The sequence below is a fragment of the Scyliorhinus canicula genome, chromosome 8 (genome assembly GCF_902713615.1).
Source record: "Scyliorhinus canicula chromosome 8, sScyCan1.1, whole genome shotgun sequence".
Classification (NCBI taxonomy): Eukaryota; Metazoa; Chordata; class Chondrichthyes; order Carcharhiniformes; family Scyliorhinidae; genus Scyliorhinus; species Scyliorhinus canicula.
This window is the reverse complement of record NC_052153.1, coordinates 23,442,070-23,464,662: the sequence shown is the minus strand read 5'-3', so window position 1 is coordinate 23,464,662 and position 22,593 is coordinate 23,442,070. Positions and strand designations below refer to the sequence as shown.

Below are 22,593 nucleotides of genomic sequence, written 5' to 3'. Positions count from 1 at the left end.
TGACCGATGGGCACATGCACCTCTGGGGCCTTCTCGAAGACCCCTACCTCAATCAACTTCTCGAACATCCCCGAAACATAAGCTGTGGCACTCGTTCCCTCCAGACCGTCTGGCAGACCAAAGATTCGCAAATTCAGCCGCCTGGACTGATTCTCCTGGTCGTCCACCCTCGCTTGCAGCAGGCCTCCCCCAGCAGCGCCATCTCTGCCTCCAACAACACACTCCGATCACTATGATCGGGCACTGCCCTTTCCATCTCTTGGATCATTGCACCTTGTGACTCCAGGCTCTTTTCCACCCAATCCAAAGTCCTGCTCCATTCCACTCTGGGGGGAAACCACCATCCTCCACTCACTTCTCACTGTTTCCACAAAAATCACCCATTAACTGTTTAGTAAGGACCAAATCCAACAACTCCAAGCGGGAGCCATCTTGTGTGCAACCGATCAGTTCATGGCCGCCACCGGATGTCCACCATGATAAATCTGATCAGTTAAGGCCTTACCTCACTCCCACAGACAGACTCAGTTGTGAGGATGGCGCCATACTCTGGAGTTCCAGAGTGCTGGTATCAGCCCCAGCAAGAGAGCCACAGTTGCAGGATTTGCACATTGGCCACATGGACGAAATAAATAATGAAAATGCTAGCTCGGGGTGATATTTTGTAGACCGACATAGATGAGAATATTGAATGCATAGTGCGCCAGTGCAACCCCTGCCATCGACATCAGACATTGCCGCCCACAGCCAACCTCCTCCTTTGGGAATGGCTTGGTTGGCCATGGACAGGGGTATATGCAGGCTTTGCAGTCACTTCCTTGGGCAGAACCTTCCTCGTCCTGGTTGACATCCACTCAAAGTGATTGGATGTCCATGAGATGGGGATAACAACCTCGGCGACGACAGAAGAGACCCTGCGGCAGACATTTGCTACCCATCGCCTCACCAAAGTAATAGTGTCTGACAACAGCACTACGTTCACGAGGGAAGAGTTTCGACATTTTGCCCGAACAAATGGCATCCGCCAAACTAGAACAGCCCCCTACACCCCACCTCAAACAAGTTAGTGGAGGGAGCAATGCCGATGTTCTTCAGCCATGAAGAAGCAGTCCGGTGTACTACTATGTCTTTGGTTGGCCAACATTCTTCTATCTTAAAACATGACCCTCCCCCCCATGTGTGTCACACTAGCAGAATTACTTATGGGACATCACCTCTGGACCGGATAGGACTTGGTTTTCCTGAATTTGGTGGGGAGGGTGGAGGTGCGGCAGGCTTTCCAGAGGAATCAACATGTTTTGCACAAATAAGACAAGTTATTTCAAGTGGGTGACCTGGTCCTCATAAGGAACTTTGCCTCAGGCTCACTTTGGCTACCAGGCAGCATTGTATCAAAGTCAGACCCAGTGTTTTATGGTGGATCTGAATGGCAGGGCAGAGCAGAAACACCTTGACTATGTCAGAAACTGGGGGACCACAATCCCAATCTTGGAACAGTCGGAGACGGGAGGCAGAACCAGTGTTCCTGTGGTGGAGCCAGCACAGAGGAAATCTAGGGGTTTTGAGGAGGTGCCATTGACGACTCAGGAGGGAGCTGGAGAAGGGATTGTCCCTGCTGTGGTAGTCGAATATCAGAGACATTCTTCCATGGATGACAACGTTGCTACCTCAGAGTTGGGAGAGCTGGTTGGGGGACTAAGGTTGTCTACAAGACCCAGATTTCCATTGTGATGAACATGTATTGTCTCTGTTATATTTCTTTGTAGCTGCGAAAAGAAAAGTTATAGAGGTGCTCAAACTCTGGATTTTTGTAAAACACGATGAGAGGAATATTAAGGATGTTGCCCAATACAATCAAGATGGTGATCTGCTCAAAGTCCACGCAAACGCTCTGCTGACATCACTACACATCACGTGACACAAAACCAGCAGTAATGTAATCCGAGTTACATAACAGACTCTCCCCCCCCCCCATATGTTTCTCAACCTTTTTATTATACATAGTAACTGTACATAACCTGGGCAGCACGGGAGCATGGTGGTTAGCATAAATGCTTCACAGCTCCAGGGTCCCAGGTTCGATTCCCGGCTGGGTCACTGTCTGTGTGGAGTCTGTACGTCCTCCCCGTGTGTGCGTGGGTTTCCTCCGGGTGCTCCGGTTTCCTCCCACAGTCCAAAGTTGTGCGGGTTAGGTGGATTGGCTATGCTAAATTGCCCTTAGTGTCCTAAAAAATAAGGTGGGGGGGGGGGGGGGGGTTGTTGGGTTACTGGTATAGGGTGGATACGTTGACTTGAGTAGGGTGATCATTGTGCTCGGCACAACACCGAGGGCCGAAGGGCCTGTTCTGTGCTGTACTGTTCTATGTTCTATGTTCTGTGTTCTTGATGTTATTGAAGGACTTAAGGCGAGGGGGAGGTGGGGGATGTTGTAGCATGGTCCCTTTAAGAAGTGAGATGTTGTGGTCCATGTTATCATTTCTGAACCTATCGTGCGAGGGTGCACGAACCCCGACCAATGGGGAAAAAGCACGGTGCCCTGGGAGCGGAATCCTAGGTGGAGTGGAATTGATCATGGCTGATCTGATTGTCGTTTCAACTCCACATTCCTATCTATCTCCGACATCCTTTCTTGGCTTGTTTGTTAAAAAATCTAGCTACCTCTGCCTTAGAAATGTTGAACAGCCCTTCACTGGGGAAGAAAGTTCCAAGGACTCAGGACGCTCTGCGAAAAAATAACTTCTTATCTCCATCTTAAAGGGAAGACCCTGGGCGGGATTATCTGATCCTGAGGCTTCGTGTTGATGCCGTCGTAAACGCCTCAGGAACAGGAATTCTGGCCCCTACATGGGGCCAGCACGGCACTGGAGTGACCCTCGCCGCTCCAGCTGCTGATCCCGGCGTCAACTGAGCACCGCAGGGTCCGTGCATGCGCAGTGGCATCGGTGCCAGCACGTGCATGCGCAGTGGCTCCCTTCTCCGCGCCGGCCCCGACGCAACATGGTGTAGGGCTAAGGGGCCAGCGCGGAAGAAAGGAGGCCCACAGACCGAGAGGCCGGCGCTCCAATTGGTGGGCGCCGATTGCGGGCCAGACCACAACGGAGGCCCCCCCACCCCCCTCCACAGGCCACCCATGGACCCTTCCACACTGAGGTCCCGCCGGCTAAGAGCAGGTTAGAACGGATCCTGCGGGACTCAGCTTTTATGATATGGCCGCTTGGCCCATCCCGGACCAAGAATCACGCGGCCCCCAACCGGCGCTGCGTCTACCATGTCGGTGCCAAAGGCGCCGATTCTTTGCTCTGCTGAGAATCACGTCCCGGCGTCAGGGCGGCGTGGCACAATTCACGCCAGTCACGGCGATTCTCCGGCCGGGCCCTGGGCTGAGAGAATCCCTCCCTCCATTTTTAAAAACTAGTTCTAGTCTCTCCCATGATGGGAAGTATCCTTCAGCATTCTCCCTGTGAAATCCCCTCAATACAGTCATCTCTAATTCTTCTGAACTCCGATGGCCACTGGCCCAACCTGTCCAACTTTCCCCATAAGGTACTCACCGTGTCCCAGTTATCAGTTGCGCGAACCTTCTGTGAACTGCTTCTAATGCATTCATATACTTTCTTAAATTGGGAGACCAAAACTGTGAACGGTTCTCGAGATACCGTCTCAACAATGCTCCATATAACTGTAGCGAAACATCCTTACTTTTATAATCCATTCTCCTTGCAGTATACAAGAACATTCCATTTGTCTGCCTAATCACTTGCTGTATCGGCATACTAACGTTTTGTGATTCATATTCATGTTAATTTGGTAAATCCAGGCATAGTTCAAAGGTCCTCTACAGTATTCTTATCCTCTGTATGCTGTGGACTGAAGGGCATGGGGTGAGAAGCCAGCAGCCAATGGTATCCTTTGTAGAGTGTGACTAACTGGACAGATAGAGTGTTAAACAGGTTCTTCTTTGAACAATAATGTACATCGCAGCATCTTGGCCAACAGAGTGGAAATCCTTCACACACAATTTTCCAGCTTAACAGTTATGATCAGGTGAGAAGAGATTGAATGGCTTCCCTCTTTTCCCTATCACCATTTGGCTGTTTTTGTTAAAATGGATGTACTCACCAATTCTGTGAGTGCTTATCTGTTTATGTGCTGTGATCGTAAAAGACACAATCTGAGAGGATTTCCTGAGTTTATTTTAAAGAAAAGAAGACAGTTATTATTTCACTTGGTCGAAGTAAAATAATAAAATATATTCTGACATTCACACACACACTTGAAGTTCACACACACACTTGGAGTTCACACACACACATACTCGGGATTTACACACATGCAGACGGAGTTCACACACATACACTCAAAGTACACACACACTTGAAGTTCACACACACACACTCAAAGTTTACATACTCACTCGAAGTTCACACGCACACTGAAATTTCACACACACTGGAATTTCACACTCATACACTTGAAGTTCACACACACACATTCAAAGTTCACACACATACTCTCAAAATTCACACACAAGGTCGAAGTTCACACACACACTGGAAGCTAACGCACACATTCTCGAAGTTCACACACACACACACACACTCGAAGTTCACACGCATGCACTCAAAGTTCACACATATACACTCGAGGTTCACACACACACTCGAAGTTCACACACACACACTTGAAGTTCACACACACGCACCCAAAGTTCACACAACACACACTGGAAGCTCATGCAAACACTCTTGAAGTTCACACACTCTCTTGAAGTTCACACATGTACACACACTTGAAGTTCACACATGTACACTCGAAGTTCACACACACAGACTCGGAGTTCATACATATACACTTGAAGACACACACACACAAGGGGCGGCATTCTCCGACTCCCCGCAGGGTCGGGGAATCGCCCGGGGCCGGCGTAAATACCGTCCCCGCCGTGGCCGGAATTCTCCGCCACCCGGGAATCGGCGGGAGCGGGAATCACGCCCCGCCAATCGGCGTGCCCGCCGCGGCGATTCTCCAGCCCGCGATGGGCCGAAGTCCCGCCGCTGACAGGCCAAACCCGCTGACGTGGTTTAAACCACCTCTGTGTCGGTGGGATTGGTGGCGCGAGCGGGCCCCCGGGGTCCTGGGGGGGGGCACTGGGCTATCGGACCCCGGGAGGTGCCCCCACGGTGGCCTGGCCCGCGATTGGGGCCCACCAATCGGTGGGCAGGCCAGTGCCGTGGGGGCACTCTTTTTCTTCCGCCGCTGCCACGGCCTCCACCATGGCAGAGGCGGAAGAGACCACACACACTGGAAGTTCGCACACACACTCACTTTATACACACACACACACTCAGAGTTCACACACAGAATTAGAGTTCTGTACACTTGAAGTTCACACAAGTGCACTTGAAGTTCACACACGTACATTCAGAATTCACACACGCACACTCAGAGTTCACACACACACTGGAAGTTCACACTCATACACTCGAAGTTCACACACACACATTCAAAGTTCACACACATACTCTCAGAGTTCACACACACACATTCAAAGTTCACACACACGCACTGGAAGCTCATGCACACACTCTCAAAGTTCAGACACACACTCTCTCAAAGTTCACACACACACTGGAAGTTCACACACACACGCGCAAAGTTCACACACATGGCCCATAAGTTCCTCTCTGGGCAGTGACTTAAATCATTGGTGCACCGCACATGCTTGCGTGATGATCCGGAATTGCGTACGTACAGGCACGCACGCTGGATGTGTGCTGTGTTAAAACTCCTGGCCAGTTTTTCTTTTTGGCAGCTTGAAGCCCTGCACTGGAGCTGCTGAATAAAAAATCCAGTTACAGTGCTAACTTGGCCCCTTTACCCAGATTTTCAGTGGGTTTTCACGCCGTTTTATTTGTGTTGCTAATTTCCAGTCTGGCAGAGGCAGGAGACATCAGGAGACATGTTTTTGGGAGGTTAATGCTTTATATTATTAGTGTTTAGTGGAATGAAATGAAAATCGCTTATTGTCACAAGTAGGCTTCAAATGAAGTTACTGTGAAAAGCCCCAAGTCGCCACATTCCGGTGCCTGTTCGGGGAGGCTGATATGGGAATTGAACCGTGCTGCTGGCCTGCCTTGGTCTGCTTTCAAAGCCAGCGATTTAGCCCTGTGCTAAACAGCCTTAGTATTTATAAATATGTTTAAAATGCAAATAAAATGAAAGGAAGGTATATAATTTTTTTAACTTTAGTTTGATATGAGGCTGTTAATTCCATTAAAAGGGTACTTTACTGTATAATGTGAGTTTGAAGTCACAGAAGGTGAAATAATGTTTTTATTTAACTTTGTGTGTCAGCAGGATGTTAATGCCATTAAAGAAACAAAAGGGATAGAATGCAGTGCTCACTGGCTAACATCTAAGATACTCTGTGTTATTGGTCACAGGTTCTGTGGGTCTTTGCATGGCTGATGAGCCCAGTCCTGGAGCCGAATTTTCAATCACTCACTTGTCAAAACTTGGGATCGGTCCTTGGATGCTAGGCTGTGGGTATTCCTTTCTCATACTCCTTTTCCAGTCCTCTTCCTGCCATCGGGTGTTCTCGAAGAATTGTGACTTTCAATCAGGAGGTTCCTCCAAGTAGGTCTCTTCTGAGGAAAAATCTCCCGGGAGTTGACGTCCATGTTCCATTTCTTGAGGTAAGCCTACAAGGTGTCTTTGAAGAGATTCCTTTGTCCTCCTCTTGTTCGGGATTCTTCCTTGAGCTGGGAGATTTGCTTTGGCCGTCGGGACTCAGGACTCTGACAACCTGAGCATATGGGCGACCCAGCAGAGGTGGTTTTGAATCATCATGCCCTTGAGACTGGTGCTATTGACTCCTTCAACGCCACTAATGGTAGCACGCCTGTCCTCCCATCCAATTCAGAACTAAAGTACATTTGGATTTTGCAATGTATTACAAACTGAGTTGTTTAAGAGTCTTGCTGATGTAATATTCATCCTTAGAAGCCTCGGTGATTACTTCAAATGCTTTAACAAACGTGATATATACAAAGCCTTCTGTAAGCTAATGTGAACTATCTGTATGTCAGGTATTGCAGTGAATCAATCACCCACCAAAAGCATGTACTCCCAATGGACATCCCATAATGATGTGAGTGGGGGTGTGTGCCAGGACACTGTGCTTCAGCAGCTTCTGCTTTTCGACATTGAGTTTGGCACATTAACAATTGATATGTCAAAACCCTCCCCTTCCCCCCTCTTCTCTCCCCCCTACAAATAGATAGAACAGTTGTGTCTCACTGACAAAATATATTTTATTTCAAGAAATTTGTAAAAGTCAAGGTAGTGTTATATCATTGTTCAGCTGATAAAGTTAAACGTTAAGTTAAATGTTATCTGGTTTCAAAGCTTAGTATTTATAAAATCATTTTTGTTAACAAATGTTTTACATTAAACTTTACAAGCTTCGACAAATATCTTACTGGAACATCAGAACACAAGATTTAATTATGAGATAATTATAAATGAATAAGATAATTGAAATAAACAAGGCAGCAAAATATTTAACACAGGTAACACGGTGGCACACTAGTTAGCACTGCTGCCTCATAACACCAGGGACCTGTGTTCAGTTCAGACCTTGAGTGACTGTGTGGTATTTGTACATTCTCCCCGTGTTTGCATCGGTTTCCGACAACCATGGAATAGAACCATATAATTCCTACAGTGAAGAAGGAAGCCATTTGCCCCATCAAGTCTGCATCTATCCTCTGAAAGGGTACTCCCCCATCCTATCCCCAGAACCTAATCTGCACATGCCTGGGCACTAAGGGGCAATTTAGCATTCCACCTAACCTGCACATCTTTGGAGTGTGGGAGGAAACCAAAGCTCCCGGTGGACATCCACGTAAACACGGGGAGAATGTACAAACTCCACACAGTCACCCGAGTTGGAATTGAACCCACTGTGAGGCAGCAGTGCTAACCACTATGCCACCCCCATTTCCTCATACAGTCCAAAGATGTGTACATTAGGTAAATTAGCCTTCCTAAATTGCCCCTTAGTGCCCAAAGGTTAGCTGAGGTTATGGGGATTGGACGGGGGTGTGGGTTTGGGTAGGGTGCTCTTTCGGAGTGACAGTGCAGACTCGATGAGCCGAATGGCTTTCTTCCGCATTGCAGTGATTCTATAAACACTAATCAAAAAAGAAATCAGATGTTACAAGGACAGCGACAGCAAAAAGCCCTGGGGCGTTTTTAAAATCTTATGACCAGAATCTAAATTAAAACGTACTAAAATTTTTAAGCATGACACACTAAAGTTATATAATAATATGGCGCAGATTTATATAGTTTCAGAGACTTAAAAATACAAATAACCAAACCTATATTCACTTATAAATAATCACCTTTAGTCGTAACAAAAATGGAAATTACTTTAAAAGAATCAACAAGATTAGTAATGCCTGTTGATAGGAGCATCTTTTGTAAACTTGTTAGCTGCCATTACCTCTGGCCTAAATGGCTCCTTGATCCTGGGCCTCCTGTGGCTGTCATCGGCCGACACCTTAAGGCTGCTGAGCCAAAAAGCTGCCGGGCTCTGATTGACCAGCAACTCTCAGCAGACGGGACTCCCACCCAGAAGTCCCGACCCTGGGGGCAGGCCCACCACTGGCTTGTGATTTGGCAGGCCTTCCCAAAAGCAGGGCCTAGAGATCTCTCAGCGCCTCTCCAGCTAGCAAACAAGATGCCTGTCATCTCCGCAAGCTACTGCCCATGCATTATTCTTGGCGTTTGGCAACAGCATCGTGACTCTTGAGATATCGGGTTTTTGATTAAATTTTAATTAAAATGACGCTTCTTGTTATTAAGGTTGTTGACCTTTGAACTAGAGTACACTGGACAAAGTTGAAGCAGTTGATTTCTTTTTTGTTGCCTTACTGCAGGGCCTCGCGATTTGCACCTTGAAATTGTTTCTGACCCTGGAGGAAGCAGTAGAGATTAATAGAAAGGAAGGTGGTTTTGACAAAATGGTCGCACTGAATAAAAATGAACAGGATTTGAAGGAATGTTTTCAGGAAACCAAACCTGCTAAGTCCAGCTGACCAAACCTCGCAGCAGCACTTAGGCGCAAACTTCCTCAGAACTGAATGATAATCCCAGGTGTTGGCACAAGATTCAGCTCTTATTAATTCCCTTTGGCACATGATTGAGTTGCTCGTAATTCAAGCAATTCCCTTTCGCAATTTAATTTACTCCAGAGCATTTCTCAATGTCTACAGATGGTTTTCTGTTGCATCGATTTATGGCAACACTCGATCCCAACATGACAAAAAAACCTGGTACATTTTTATAGTGTTTTCCACGACCTGTGCACACCCCAAAGCATATTACATATTACATATTACCGCCACTGAAGCAATTCGGAAGTGCCGCCACCTTTGCATTGGAAGAAACACAGCGGCCAATTTAGGGGCAGCTTACTTTCACCAACAACAGTGAGATAATAACCTGTGCTATGGACCGGAGGGGTGTTCATTTGAACGGCCCTGATTTCTCCTCTCTTGACCTTCCCGTAAACAGAAATGTGTTTTTGATTTTTGACTTCTCCCTTTTCCAAATGGTGGCGTATTCTCCTCAACCCTTCAGTTTAGAAGGATCAAATCAAAGAATAAAGAACAAACAGCACATGAATAGGCCCTTCGGCCCTTCAAGGCTGTACCGGTCATGATACCACCCTTGGCCAAAACCCTCAGCACTTCCTAGTGCCTTATCCCTCTATACCCATCCGATCTATGTATTTGGCGAGATGCCTATTGAACGCCGTTCATGTATCTGCTTCCACCACCTCCCCTGGCAATGCATTGCAACACTCACCACCCTTTGCTTAAAAAACCTGCCTCGCACATCTCCTCTAAACTGTGCCCCATGGACCTTAAACCTATGTCCCCCAGTGACTGACCCCTCCACCCTGGGAAAGAGTGCCTGCCCATTTACTCTTTCCATGCTCTATCCTCTATGAATAATTTGCACAGCAAATGGGAGATTAGATAAAATAAAGGGGTTGGTTAATTTCACACACACACACAAAATAATTGAAAAGGCGTTTTGCAACATTTTCCCCTTTTGCATTGATACATTAAAAGAGGGATGAAGGACAGAAAGAGGCTCAGGGCCAGACGACAAAGAAATACATGCTATGGATTTAAGTGAGCCCAGAATTCAGAATCAGATGCCTAATGGAGGATTTCTTCCAAGGGTAGGCTGGTTGATTGTCACAGATTGATCTTTCTTTCCAGAAGTGAGGCTTCTATGATGGGAGAAGGCACATATTAGGTTTGAGAGCAACAGCTCCAATGTTCCAGCAATTCACAGTGCAGTAGCCAAGCAATTGTTTCTAGGCATAACTCTTCCTGCAGCTACCCATTCAAACAAAGATGGTGGACAGCAACAGACTATTTGCTTGGCAGTACTGCTTCTTTCGGAGGTCAACAGAAGACTGAAGGCAACTTCCAACAGCATATTAATGAAAGGAATCTAGATAACTCAAGTCTCGCTCATGTGACAGCATGGTTTTGGGTTATCATCGAGGCTCCCTCATTGAAACTCATTGTATTTAGGAGCAGGTAACAATTGGACCATTAACACCACCTTGGGATATGCGTAGTCACAAATAGTTGCCTTTGTCTAGAGCTAGTTGGGACAGACACACCATCTCCAGGACTCGAGCTCTGCCTTAGAAATGGAAAATGGTTGATATATTTCGCTGGACTTCGCTTGTCGCCAGTCACAGAGGGCAGCAGCACCTCCTTACCGATGTTGAGTCTCTAATGGTCTGAAAATCCTCTGCTGTGAGTCATGGCTAGTCATGGAAAGCCTTGTGCATTTAAAAAAATTATAATTTTTATAGCTTCATCTGGGTAGCTGTGGATTTATTTTCTGTCCCATCTGAACCGGACACCTATCAACCATAGTTAGCAAATAAACGACGGCTCAGAAACTGAGGAGAACTGCTTCTTTTCAAAATAGCGCCATTGAATATTTTATATCCACACAAGAGAGCTGACAGGGCTTTGACCGAATGCCTCAAATCCCTCAAGTAGGCCTTAAACGCACAGCTGCCTGACTCAGAGGTTAAGTGCTCACACTCTGGCACTCAATTCGCACAAAGCTAGGGGACGTTGAGATTTCTTTAATGACAAAAGTAATTTTCACAAAGCTAGCTCTAATTGCTGGGGAATGTTATTCATCAGTAAGGCATCAGAATAGGCTCAGAGTGGGCAGCACGGTGGCGCAGTGGGTTAGCACTGCAGCCTCACGGCGCCGAGGTCCCAGGTTCGATCCCAGCTCTGGGTCACTGTCCGTGTGGAGTTTGCACATTCTCCCCGTGTCTGCGTGGGTTTCACCCCCACAGCCCAAAAGATGTGCAGGGTAGGTGGATTGGCCACGCTAAATTGCCCCTTAATCGGAAAAAATGAATTGGGTACTCTAAATTTAAAAAAAAAAGAAAAAAAAAAAGAATAGGCTCAGAAAAGGTAGCAGCCAACTATTTGGAATGCCAGCATGGAAGTGTTTTGTTTATCAGCTTTTGTCTGACATCCGAGGAAAAATATCACTGGGAAATACTGACAAGATCCTGCAGAGCTAATTAAGCTTTCTTTCGTGTTTGGGACGTGGGCCTTTCGTGCTTCTCCTTAATTGCCCTTGAGAAGTTAGGAATGGCCGTTCTTCCTGAACTATTTTTCTCAAAGTACGGTTTAGTACCAGGAGTTTTTAAAACTCTTCCATAGGATGCTGACATTTTATCTCTAATGGTCCTGGAGCTGAGTGGCTTATTACATCTCGGAGGGCATTTACGAGTCAACCACATTGCTGTGGGCCTGGAGTCACATGTAGGCCAGACCCGGTAAGGCAGATTTCATTCCCTAAAGAACATCAGTGAACCAGATGGGTTTTCACATCAATAAATGGTGGTTTACTATTACTGGGACTAACTTTTATAATTCCAGATTAATTAGTTGAATTCATGTTTTCACCAGCCGTCTCAGTGGGATTTGAACCCATGTCCGCAGCGCATTCGTCCGGTCCAGTGACATTACCGCCACACGACACCACCTTCTCCTCTACACCCCAGCAACAGTCAAGGAACGGTGGTCTCTTTCCAAGTTAGGATAGTGTGTGACTTGGTGCGGAGGCGATGGTACTTCCATTATACTTCCTGCCAATAGAGGTTGCAAATTGGGGGGTACCGCTGATGGCATCTTGACAAGTTGTAGCTAGTGCACACTGCAGGTATATCGTCTGAAGGTATGGATCCTAAAGCTAGTGATTAGGGTGTGGGTCAAGCAGATTCCTTTGTCCTGTATAGTGTTGAACTTCTTGAGATTAATCCAGGCAAGTGGAGAAATTCCATCATATTCCTGATTTGTACCTTCACAGATTGAGAATTAAAGAAATTCGGGCAGCACGGTGGCCTAGTGGTTAGCACAACCGCCTCACGGCGCTGAGGTCCCAGGTTCGATCCCGGCTCTGGGTCACTGTCCGTGTGGAGTTTGCACATTCTCTCCATGTCTGCGTGGGTTTCGCCCCCACAACCCAAAAATGTGCAGAGTAGGTGGATTGGCTATGCTAAATTGCCCCTTAATTGGAAAAAATAATTGGGTAATCTAAATTTATTAAAAAAAAGAAATCCTCCAGGGAGGAGGTGATTCGACCCATCGAGTCTGCATCGACCCTCTGAAAGAGCACTTCAACCCAGGCCCACTCCCCTGTCCTATCCCCGTAAGCCCACATAACCTTTTGGATACTAAGGGGCAATTTAGCATGGCCAATCCACCTAACCTGCACGTCTTTGGACCGTGGGTGGAAACTGCCGCAGTTTCGGAATGTGCACACTCCACAGTCACCCAAGCTTGGAATCGAACCCGGGTTCCTGGCACTGTGAGGCAGCAGTGCTAATGACTGTGCCACTTTGTAGCTGGTCGAGTGGTTTGTGGGAATTGGGAATTCAACTGTTAAACTTTAAAGAAAGTAGTAAGCCTCAAGCTTTAGCCTTATTCAGACACTACATTTATTCCTTTGAGCTCACTTCTCTTTATTATTGGGCGCTATTCTCCGTTCCCCAGCCGTGTGTTTCTCGATGGCACACCATTCCCTGTCATTGCCGGTGGGATTACCCATGGGAGACCCTCCATGCCGCCGGGAAATCCACAGGCAGGAATACACTGCAGGCTGGAACAAAGAATCCCGACAATCAGAAAATTCCGTCCATTATGTTAATAATGCAGAGCTACGTGTTAATTTTACCATAAGAAGCTTTTTGATCACAAAGATTTATAATATACAGCCCTTTAAAAGTTGGCACCTTGTATGTATGTAACATTGGTATCATTGCTGATGATGTCCACCATTTATTTGACAGCAGTAGCTAAATAAATAAATCTCACATTATAGAACATAGAACATAGAACAGTACAGCACAGAACAGGCCCTTCGGCCCTCGATGTTGTGCCGAGCAATGATCACCCTACTCAAACCCACATATCCACCCTATACCCATAACCCAACAACTCCCTCCTTAACCTTACTATTAGGAAACTACGGGCAATTTAGCATGGCCAATCCACCTAACCCGCACATCTTTGGACTGTGGGAGGAAACCGGAGCACCCGGAGGAAACCCACGCACACACGGGGAGGACGTGCAGACTCCGCACAGACAGTGACCCAGCCGGGAATCGAACCTGGGACCCTGGAGCTGTGAAGCATTTATGCTAACCACCATGCTACCGTGCTGCCCTTCTTGGTGACATTCTTCACCATTATAATTTATTCTGCCCTTAAATATTTGTTCATTGGCAGTGATGAAGATACAGCGTACAAATTTCATAGCATCCATCTTACGGCAGTGGTAAATGTAAGCAAGCATTCAGTTGTTATCAGAAACTGTCTTCTTATGGTCAGTTCTTAGTCTAATGTTTCTTGTAAATAACATAGTGCACCAATACAATGGCCTTAAGTTCAATTTAATTTTAAAATTCACGCATGGGGCTACACCTATTAATTTGCTTTCTTGCTGCCAGCTTCCTTAGATGTTATGAACCCAATTGTCCCCCATAGACACTGATGAGCCATCAATTGCATGAGAGACGAGTTGCTATACAAAAGTTAGGCTTTAATAAGCTAGAACTTAGCCCTGCGGTTGTCTACAATAAAATGGACGACCACCGGGCGTTCCGCTATTTATAACCTCGGTATGGAAGCGTGGTTAACTCAGCCTCTCGACCAATCGGAGAGCTGTCACATGACTGGTCTCAACCAATCGGTCGAGAGGCACATGACCGACCAGGGCCAATGGTAAGCCGGTGTTCTGCACCAATGGCAGACAGCTATGCAAATCATATCACCACAGACACTTGATTATTAAGCAGTTGTGTGCTTAAAGTGTTTTTCCCCGGAGATTTCACTGTGGAGAAAGTTACGAGCCAAGCTAAAACTCCACTTCAGAGAGGGAGCAAAATATTCCACATTGCCAATTCCCTCATTGGGGGGTTCGATGCAAATTCTGTGCTTTATAGGATGGGGAAGGAGTTGGGGGGTATTGAAGAGAACAATCCTTTTCCAAGGGTTTTCGTTACATACTGCTATTCCACAGAACAGGTGCCAAATAAATTGCACAGTACCAGTAAAACCGAGCACGTTTGTTTCCTGCAGCCAATAAGCAGCTTTGGTTGACCTCACAGATGTGATTAGAAACAGTGTTGCGATTCCACATTTTAGTAGCGGGAGTATCTATTACCCAGCTGTTCACTATCCAAGACATGCGGCGTTTTGCTCGACATTGGAAGACCTCCGTGTTCATTGCTTTTTAGTCTGTTTCCACCAGAGATTGGTTCAATCTGAAATGTGATGATTTGGATTGAATTCAATCTGCCAAGTGCTGCGCTCTGCTTCATCGTGAAACTATACGAGCGTTGGACTGTATCTAGTTACAGCTCCACAATCATGCTGTTGGGTGCAGTATAAAAGGAAAAGGTGGAGTCAAGCATAAATTCGGTCAAGTTGAACCAGAAGCAACATTGAGAACCCAGGCATTAACTGAAAACTAGCTTTAAGGGTAAATTAATCTGTACTATCAGTTTAACAGAATTGAACTAACTGTGACAACTCCAATACACTGGAGTAGTAGCGTAAAGTGAAGTTGCCATAGTCCCAGGTGGCAATAGGCTGCTCTGCCCTTTGATGGCGGAGAGCTGACTGGTGGTGAATTAACCTGAGGCACACCACACCTCAGGCGAGGGGCGAGGTTAAGAAGGCGGGGCCTTCATGAATAACTTCAGCCAGTAAGGAGATTAAACTCATTGCAAGCCACTTTCCCAGCAACTGAGCCAAACCCAATACACTCCTGATCTCTCAAGGGACTTCTCACCGCAGCCCCCCCCCCCCCCCGACTAACTATGGTATTCCCCACCACCAGCCCACCCTCCGAAGCACCATGGGATGCCCTCCCCCACCCAACTCTCACGGCCACATCCAAATATTTCACATCCCAACCACGCCTGACTCCCTCCCCACACACACGGCCGTGCTGACTGACCCCCTGCCCTCTCTGCAAGCCCGACCTGACCCAAGCGCCACCCCCCCCCCACCCGCGAATACCACCCACATCACAGGCCCAACCTGACCCGATCCGATCCCCACCCCCCACCAACAACCCCCCCTCCCCCATACCAACTCAAACCTAACCCCCCTGTCCCTGCAGGCTTGACCCAACCCGACACTCCCCACGCCCCCCTTGGGTCCGACCCTCAGTGAGGTTCAGGCGAAAGGGGTTTTAAAAAATGGTTTACAGTGGAGGAGGGAAGCGGCAGGTTATAATTGTAATTCAAGATGATTCCAGAAAAGTGAGCAATTTAGACAGAGCACTTGACAGTGCTCTATGTGGTCAAGCCGGATGTGGTGAAAAACAGCTTAACCAGATTTCACCATCAATGTCAAAGTCTGCTTCCCTTGAATATATGAGATGGCTGACGGTTTGGCATGACTGAGGAACGAGGAGGGACATACACTGAAGTGGGTCTGTCATAACACCTTAAAGGCAAGGGAGGTAAAAGTCGAGGGAAGTGGGGAATGGTGGGCTAATGATGCAAAAAGGTTTATGTGGAAGAGAATGTAAAGAACACAAGAAACATCAAGAAGTTAGACTTAAGGGGGTTTTTATGGCTTAAAATTCCAAAAAACTAATGAAGAAATCATTGTTACTAGACCTGATGTAAGCTGACTGATTTGTTCCATCCACAGCTTATGGGTGAGTTGAGGAGCTGATGGGTGGCAGCAACAATGGATTCTAAAATGGCATCAGGGTCCTAAACCTATTTGGCTCTGATTTAAATGTGTTGAAAAGGCCCCTGCCTGGTTTCTGGCTGAAGTGCGGGCTGTCCAAAAGGAGCTCTGCCCTGAAATCTGAACTGCAGGGTTTCTAGTGGTACATTGGCAGAGTATTGTTTTTTTAAACTTTAGCCCCATTTCCCATACAGTTTGCCTAAAAGCAGGAGGGAGAGTGGCAAAAGAAAAAACAACCTCTATGTCTGTTGAAATTATTGTTATCATTGGGCGTAGATATCAACTTGCATAATTCTAGACATGGGGCGGGATTCTTTGGCCGTGCCTGTCTATCAAACAGAAATGTCCGCCTGAGGCCAACAGACTTTTACATGGCCCCCGCCCCGTCCATGGCGATCTTGCGGTGGGGGCGGCCGAAGAATCCTGCCCATGGCATTCTTCGTTGGTAAGTCAAGATTGTTCCAGTCCGCAATGTTTACTGTAGTTCGATGGCGGACTCAGTGTAACGGTGATTTCCCCAGCACAGATTTGCATCGAGTAATGGATCATCTGATTGTCAGAGGATTCAACTATTGCTGAGTCACTGATGCGGCAAAGTAACAGACTTTGTACAAAGTACAGATCGAATATCTGTAATCTTCCACTGCTCCAGAAACCTCAGGTGTCAGTCTCTGTGGTTGTTCATCCAAACCTCATATCTTCGTCTTTTTGTGTTTTCAAGTGAATTTTACACCATTCTCTCTTATATGCGTCTGCAACCTTCCCTTTGTTGTGCCTAAACCACAGTGGTCTTAACCCGTAAATGGTGGACAAATGACTACAAGTCTGTTTCATACAATGATTCAATATTTATTCACCATGACACAATTGTTACTGTTAATCGATCACACATGCACATTTAAGACAAACTACAAAGCTAATGGGCGCGATTTTCTGCTGCCCACGCCAGGTGGGAGAATCGCGGGAGAGCCGCTCCGGCACCCCCCGCGATTCTCCCACCCCCTCCCCCAAATGGCGAGTCGCGTTTTGCGACAAGCCGCTCGAAGAATCGCGGCTCGCCGTTTTTCACGGCGACCGCCGATTCCCCGGCCCGGATGGGCCGAGCGGCCTGACGCCCCCGACCTGTTCACGCTGGCGTCAACCACACCTGGTCGCTGCCGGCGTGAACAGCGTGCGACAGGTAAGTGTGGGGCCTGTGGGGGGTGGAGAGAAGATCGAGCACCATGGGCATGCTCGTGAGGTGACTGGCCCGTGATCGGTGCCCACCGATTGTCGGGCCGGCGTCTCGAAGAGACGCACTCTTTTCCCTCCGCCGCCCCGCAAGATCAAGCCGCCATGTCTTGCGGGGCAGCATAGGGGAAGACGGCAACCGCGCATGCGCGTGTTGGCGCCGACCACCTACGCATGCGCGGCTGACGTCACTTAGGCGCCGCCGGCCGCATAATACTCGACCTGCCACTTTGACGTGGCCGTCAAGACCCGGTGGCCAAGTTTCCTGCATCGCCGCTCCTAGCCCCCCGGTGGGGAGGGGGGGGGGGGAGAATAGGGAGCGAGGAGCGGCCTCCGACGCCGGAGTGAAACACTCTGGGTTTCACGGCCATTGCGGAGAATCGCGCCCAATGCATACAAGACCTTAACTTCAGAGTGACTAGCAAGTACAGATATTGGCCTTTATCTGAATCCCGAATCCTGTAGTCCTCAATGTTGAGTCCTTGATCTGGTCTTTGTGGTGATGTGCATCACTGTAAATACACAAGGGGTTAATGTAAATACATGCAGACTAGCTAGACACTAGAGGGAGCACCAGAGACATCACACACACACACTCAACCAATAGATCAGTTAGATAGGACACGACCAATGGGCATTCACGATACACACAGAGGTGACACAACCACAGGAGGGCATTACACCAACCCATCTATAAAGGACACCATACACATGATCTGCCTCTTTCCAGTGGAGACAGTCAGGGAGTACAGACACAGGGTTGATTCAATATCACTCCCAACCATGTGGATTGTAGCAGACTGGTTAGTCAGTCTGAGTAGCTATAGAGAGATTAACCCGAGTGTTGAACCCGAGTAATAGAGGTGTAAATAGTTTAATAAACATGTTGAAGTTATCTCCACGTCTGAACCTTCCTTTGTCAAGTGCACCACAAGGAAGTCGCTTATGCCACACTTGGAGCATAACAAGACATGGTACCAGGAGTGACCTGTTTCAATCCATATAGCTATAACTCAGCCTACAGTGACAACCAGCAACAATACCCAGGCAAGATGTACAAGATCCCTGTTCTGCAGCGGCTCCAGTGCCACGGCTATCTCTGCGAAAACTGGCGGGCATTCCGGCAAAGCTTTGAACTCTTCCTGGTAGCAGCCGACCTGAAAGACACGGCTGATGCTGAAAAGACAGAGCTTCTGCTCACCATCGCCGGTGCCAGACCAGAAGAAATCTTTAAAAAATTAAAGTTCTCCAAAAAGCAGTCCTGGACAAATTCGGCAAATACTGTGAAGAAAACAAATTCCAACAAGAAAATGTAAGAGAAACGTCAGTGCTTACCACGAGGCCGAGATCCCATAGCAGAGAACAATTTTGATTGGTGGCCATCTTTCTAAAGGAACTGCACATGCGCAGTTGTGCGAGAAGCCGTGCATGCGCAATCGCATAAACGCCCCCGGTACAGGAACAACAATTTGCGCATGCACAAATGCTTCCTACGTCTGTAGTCACATGCGTTATGATGTCAGAGGCCCCAGACCACACGCATTTAAAGGGGAGACGTCCCAAATCAAAGAAAAAAAACTCTTAAAGCTGTAAAACAACCCTCTTTTACCTGGAATGACAGCACAATGCCTCAAATTGAACCAGAACATGAAATTTACCTCCAAAGAACCCTGCAACAAACATTACCTATGCCCAAACCGATGATTCCAACCTTAAATACTTCGATAGTGACCTTTATATTTTCTCTGGACCTCGCGAGTCCAATGCCAGCTCTGACGCAAACAGTGATGATATGGTCCCAGAGGACTACGACTCGGACAAAGGTTTCTTCATTAGAAATGGCGAACCCCGTACTGAATCCGATGCAGACGCGGATTCATTCTTCGCATTTAAGGATCTTCAGCCCAGCATCTACGACATCCCGACTCGTGAGTGAAGGATTATGCTGCGGCCTGAAACCAAGAGACACAGAGCAGTACAAGCCCACAGAGAGCGGCCTGCTGCCACACAGAGAGTGGTCCACGCACCGCTGAGGGTTCCCGACTCTACGAAAGAAGACACGCAAGACTCCACACCGCACTCCTTACCTGAACAAGAAGTGACTCCTGTCTCACAAGCCTCCACAGCGAGCTCATGGACAGACTCCACGATTGCAGAAACGCAAGACTCCAGAGCGCAGTCCTTGCACAAACAAGAAGTGTCTCCAGTGTCACACGCCTCCACAGCGAGCTCGTGGACAGACTTCATGATAGAAGAAACGCAAGACTCCAGAGCGCAGTCCTTGCACACACAAGATGTGACTCCAATGTCACGAGCCTCCGCGGCGAGCTCATGGACAGCCTCCATGATAGAAGTAATGCAAGACTCCAACACGCAGTCCTTGCAGGAACAAGACCATGATGGTCTAGCAACCTCCTCTGACCAACTTGTAGCAGACAATGCAAGTCTGCCACGCTCAAGCAAACAGCAAGAAGACAATGACAGTCCACCACGCTCCAATGCACAGCAGGACGACCATGACAGTCTATCATGCTCCAGTGCAGAACAAAGCGATGGTGACAGTCCAAGCCCAAGTGAGAACAACAGGAAGACAATGACAGTCCACCCACATAGTTTGCACCACCAGATGAAGACTCTGACAATTTACCCAACCCAAGTCAACAGCAAGCAGCTACTGAGGCTCTACCCACGGTATGTGAGACGAGTGACGACAGCATCCCACCTCCCATGCAAGACGTGCAAAGTGACAAACCTCAGCTAGTGTGCACAGCGACACTCGACGATCACTGTGAGACCACTGGTGACTCCGGTGACACCACGATACTTCCAACCTCATTCGCTCGAACCTCTCTACAAGTCAATGCATTCCTGCATGTTCTGACTCCAGAGGTGCAGCTTCAAGAAATCTCAGCGGACTCCAGTGAACCTGCTAAGACTCCGGACGGGGAGCACCGACAAACCACAACTGACTCAGGTGACACAAACCAGACACCAGACGGGGAGCACCAGCGAACCAATGCTGACTCAGTTAAAACAGGCCAGACTCCAGGTGGAGAACAACCAAACGCCGACTCTGATTCACGTAAGCCGGACTTTATTCCAGGCAGGTAGTGCCGCAACCTCAGTGACAGCACGCTCAGGGTGACAGCAGATGCCACATCGACAGGAGATAGATCACTTAACACTTACACTGGGTCAGTAATAACAACCAGTGGCTACAGTCCAAGAGGAATACACCAGTATTCACCACAGCTATATCCACACATTTTTTCCACACCAGCAGTGCAGCCAATGACAGCTTATGCTGGACAAACCCAGTATTCCGGCATGCAGCATCCAACAGTCTATGCAGCATCTTCTCAACCAGGCCAGCACTACGGATTGCCCACTAATGGAATCAAGATCGAAGGAGGACTACCACAAGCACAATCTGCACTACAGACTGGATGCCTTAGTTACAGCCCAGGATTTGCTGCACCCCAGCCTGGCCAAGCGGCATATTCCTATCAGATGCAAGGCTCTAGCTTCACGTCATCACCCGATATTTATGCGAGCAGCGATTCTGTTTCCAAGTCGACGAGCTTCAACACTTCTCATCAGGATTACCCTTCCTACACAGCATTTGGCCAAAGCCAGTATGTACAGTATTTTCCAGCTTCCACATATGGCACATACATGACATTGAATGATACTGTTGATGGTACCTCTTAAACGTCAACAGCCCATCAGCTACAAGATGCCATCCAACATCGCCATCACAAACATCGCAAAAAGAAGGGACTTCAAAACAGACAGCGAAGTGATTTGACCACTTCTTGGTTCCTGTGGCACAGGGACGATGATGCCGTTCATAAGGACCTGCCACCATCAAATTCACTAACCCACCAAGAGAGATATTTGACCATGATGTCTGATGGTTTTTTGGAATCCCACAAATAATTTGGACTTATTGTTTCATCACTGTTCTCATGACTTGTATATACCTTAACTTATCTACCTGTTTTGTGTTCAATTTTCTTGAAGTGTGCAGAAAATATGTAACATATAAAAAAGGGGGATGTGGTGATATGCATCACTGTAAATACACAAGGTGTTAATGCAAATACATGTAGACTAGCTAGATACTAGAGGGAGCACCAGAGACATCACACACACTCAACCAATAGACCAGTTAGATAGGACACGGCCAATGGGCATTCACGATACACACAGAGGTGACACGACATTACACCAACCCATATATAAAGGACACCACACACATGATCTGCCTCTTTCCATTGGAGACAGTCAGGTGTACAGACACAGGGTTGATTCAATATCACTCCCACCACGTGGATTGTAGCAGACTGGTTAGTCAGTCTGGGTAGCTATAGTAGGATTAGCAGTAGTGTTGAACCTGAGTAATAGAAGTGTATATAGTTTAATAAACGTGTTGAAGTTATCTCCACATCTGAACCTTCCTTTGTCAAGTGCACCACAAGGAAGCTGCTTATGCCACACTTAGAGCATAACAAGACAGTCTGTTTCTGGCTCTGGGCTTCCTTCAGTTGGTGGGTGATGGTCTTTCTCTTTGGCCGGTGAAAGGTCACCGTTGTTGGTGGCTGCTGCAGAGAGAGATTCTCTGGTGGAGCAGCACCTTTTGACCTGCTTGGATTTCATGCCCTTTCATGGGTGGTCTCTGGGTCATTTTCATTCAATTGATCAGGGCTCGATCTTCCTGATCGATCAAGTCCAATCAGGGGCTGCCACATTGATTTTGGGGTGGGCACTCAGTGGCCATGCCTGCAAGTGTTGAGGCAGGTAGACCCTTCCAAATAAGGAGCTTAGGTGCCGCTGTGTCTGGGAAACAAGTGTGATTGACAGGATAGTTCTATTGTTCCTGTGATGGCCTGGAGATAGCCTTTTTCCTGTGTCACTTTGTAAAGTGACTCCAGTGTCACACGCCTCCACAGCTCCCAGGCAAAGCCTGGGCTATTAAAAACATCTGAGCTGGATCTTTTTTGTATCTGTAAGCTGTGGCCTG

The 22,593-nt window shown here is 47.6% G+C and overlaps 1 protein-coding gene across 1 annotated transcript; it reads left to right on the top strand.

Moving 5' to 3' along the window:
- Window positions 1–878: 878 nt before the first annotated feature.
- Window positions 879–21,281, top strand: LOC119970802 (eyes absent homolog 4-like). Its single transcript, XM_038805976.1, has 4 exons — window positions 879–1,062; window positions 1,767–1,862; window positions 20,458–20,652; window positions 20,737–21,281. Exons 1-4 carry the CDS (start codon window positions 879–881, stop codon window positions 21,279–21,281), a joined length of 1,020 nt encoding a protein of 339 aa, XP_038661904.1.
- Window positions 21,282–22,593: the final 1,312 nt, after the last annotated feature.

What these genes read in the sequence shown, in the direction of transcription:
- LOC119970802 (XM_038805976.1), top strand. Translation starts at nt 879, where the DNA reads ATGGGGATAACAACCTCGGCGACGACAGAAGAGACCCTGCGGCAGACA. An exon ending in TGCCCAATACAATCAAGATG is followed by an intron (nt 1,863 to 20,457) that starts GTGATCTGCTCA and finishes TTCTGACTCCAG; the next exon opens with AGGTGCAGCTTCAAGAAATC. An exon ending in AAACGCCGACTCTGATTCAC is followed by an intron (nt 20,653 to 20,736) that starts GTAAGCCGGACT and finishes CCACATCGACAG; the next exon opens with GAGATAGATCACTTAACACT.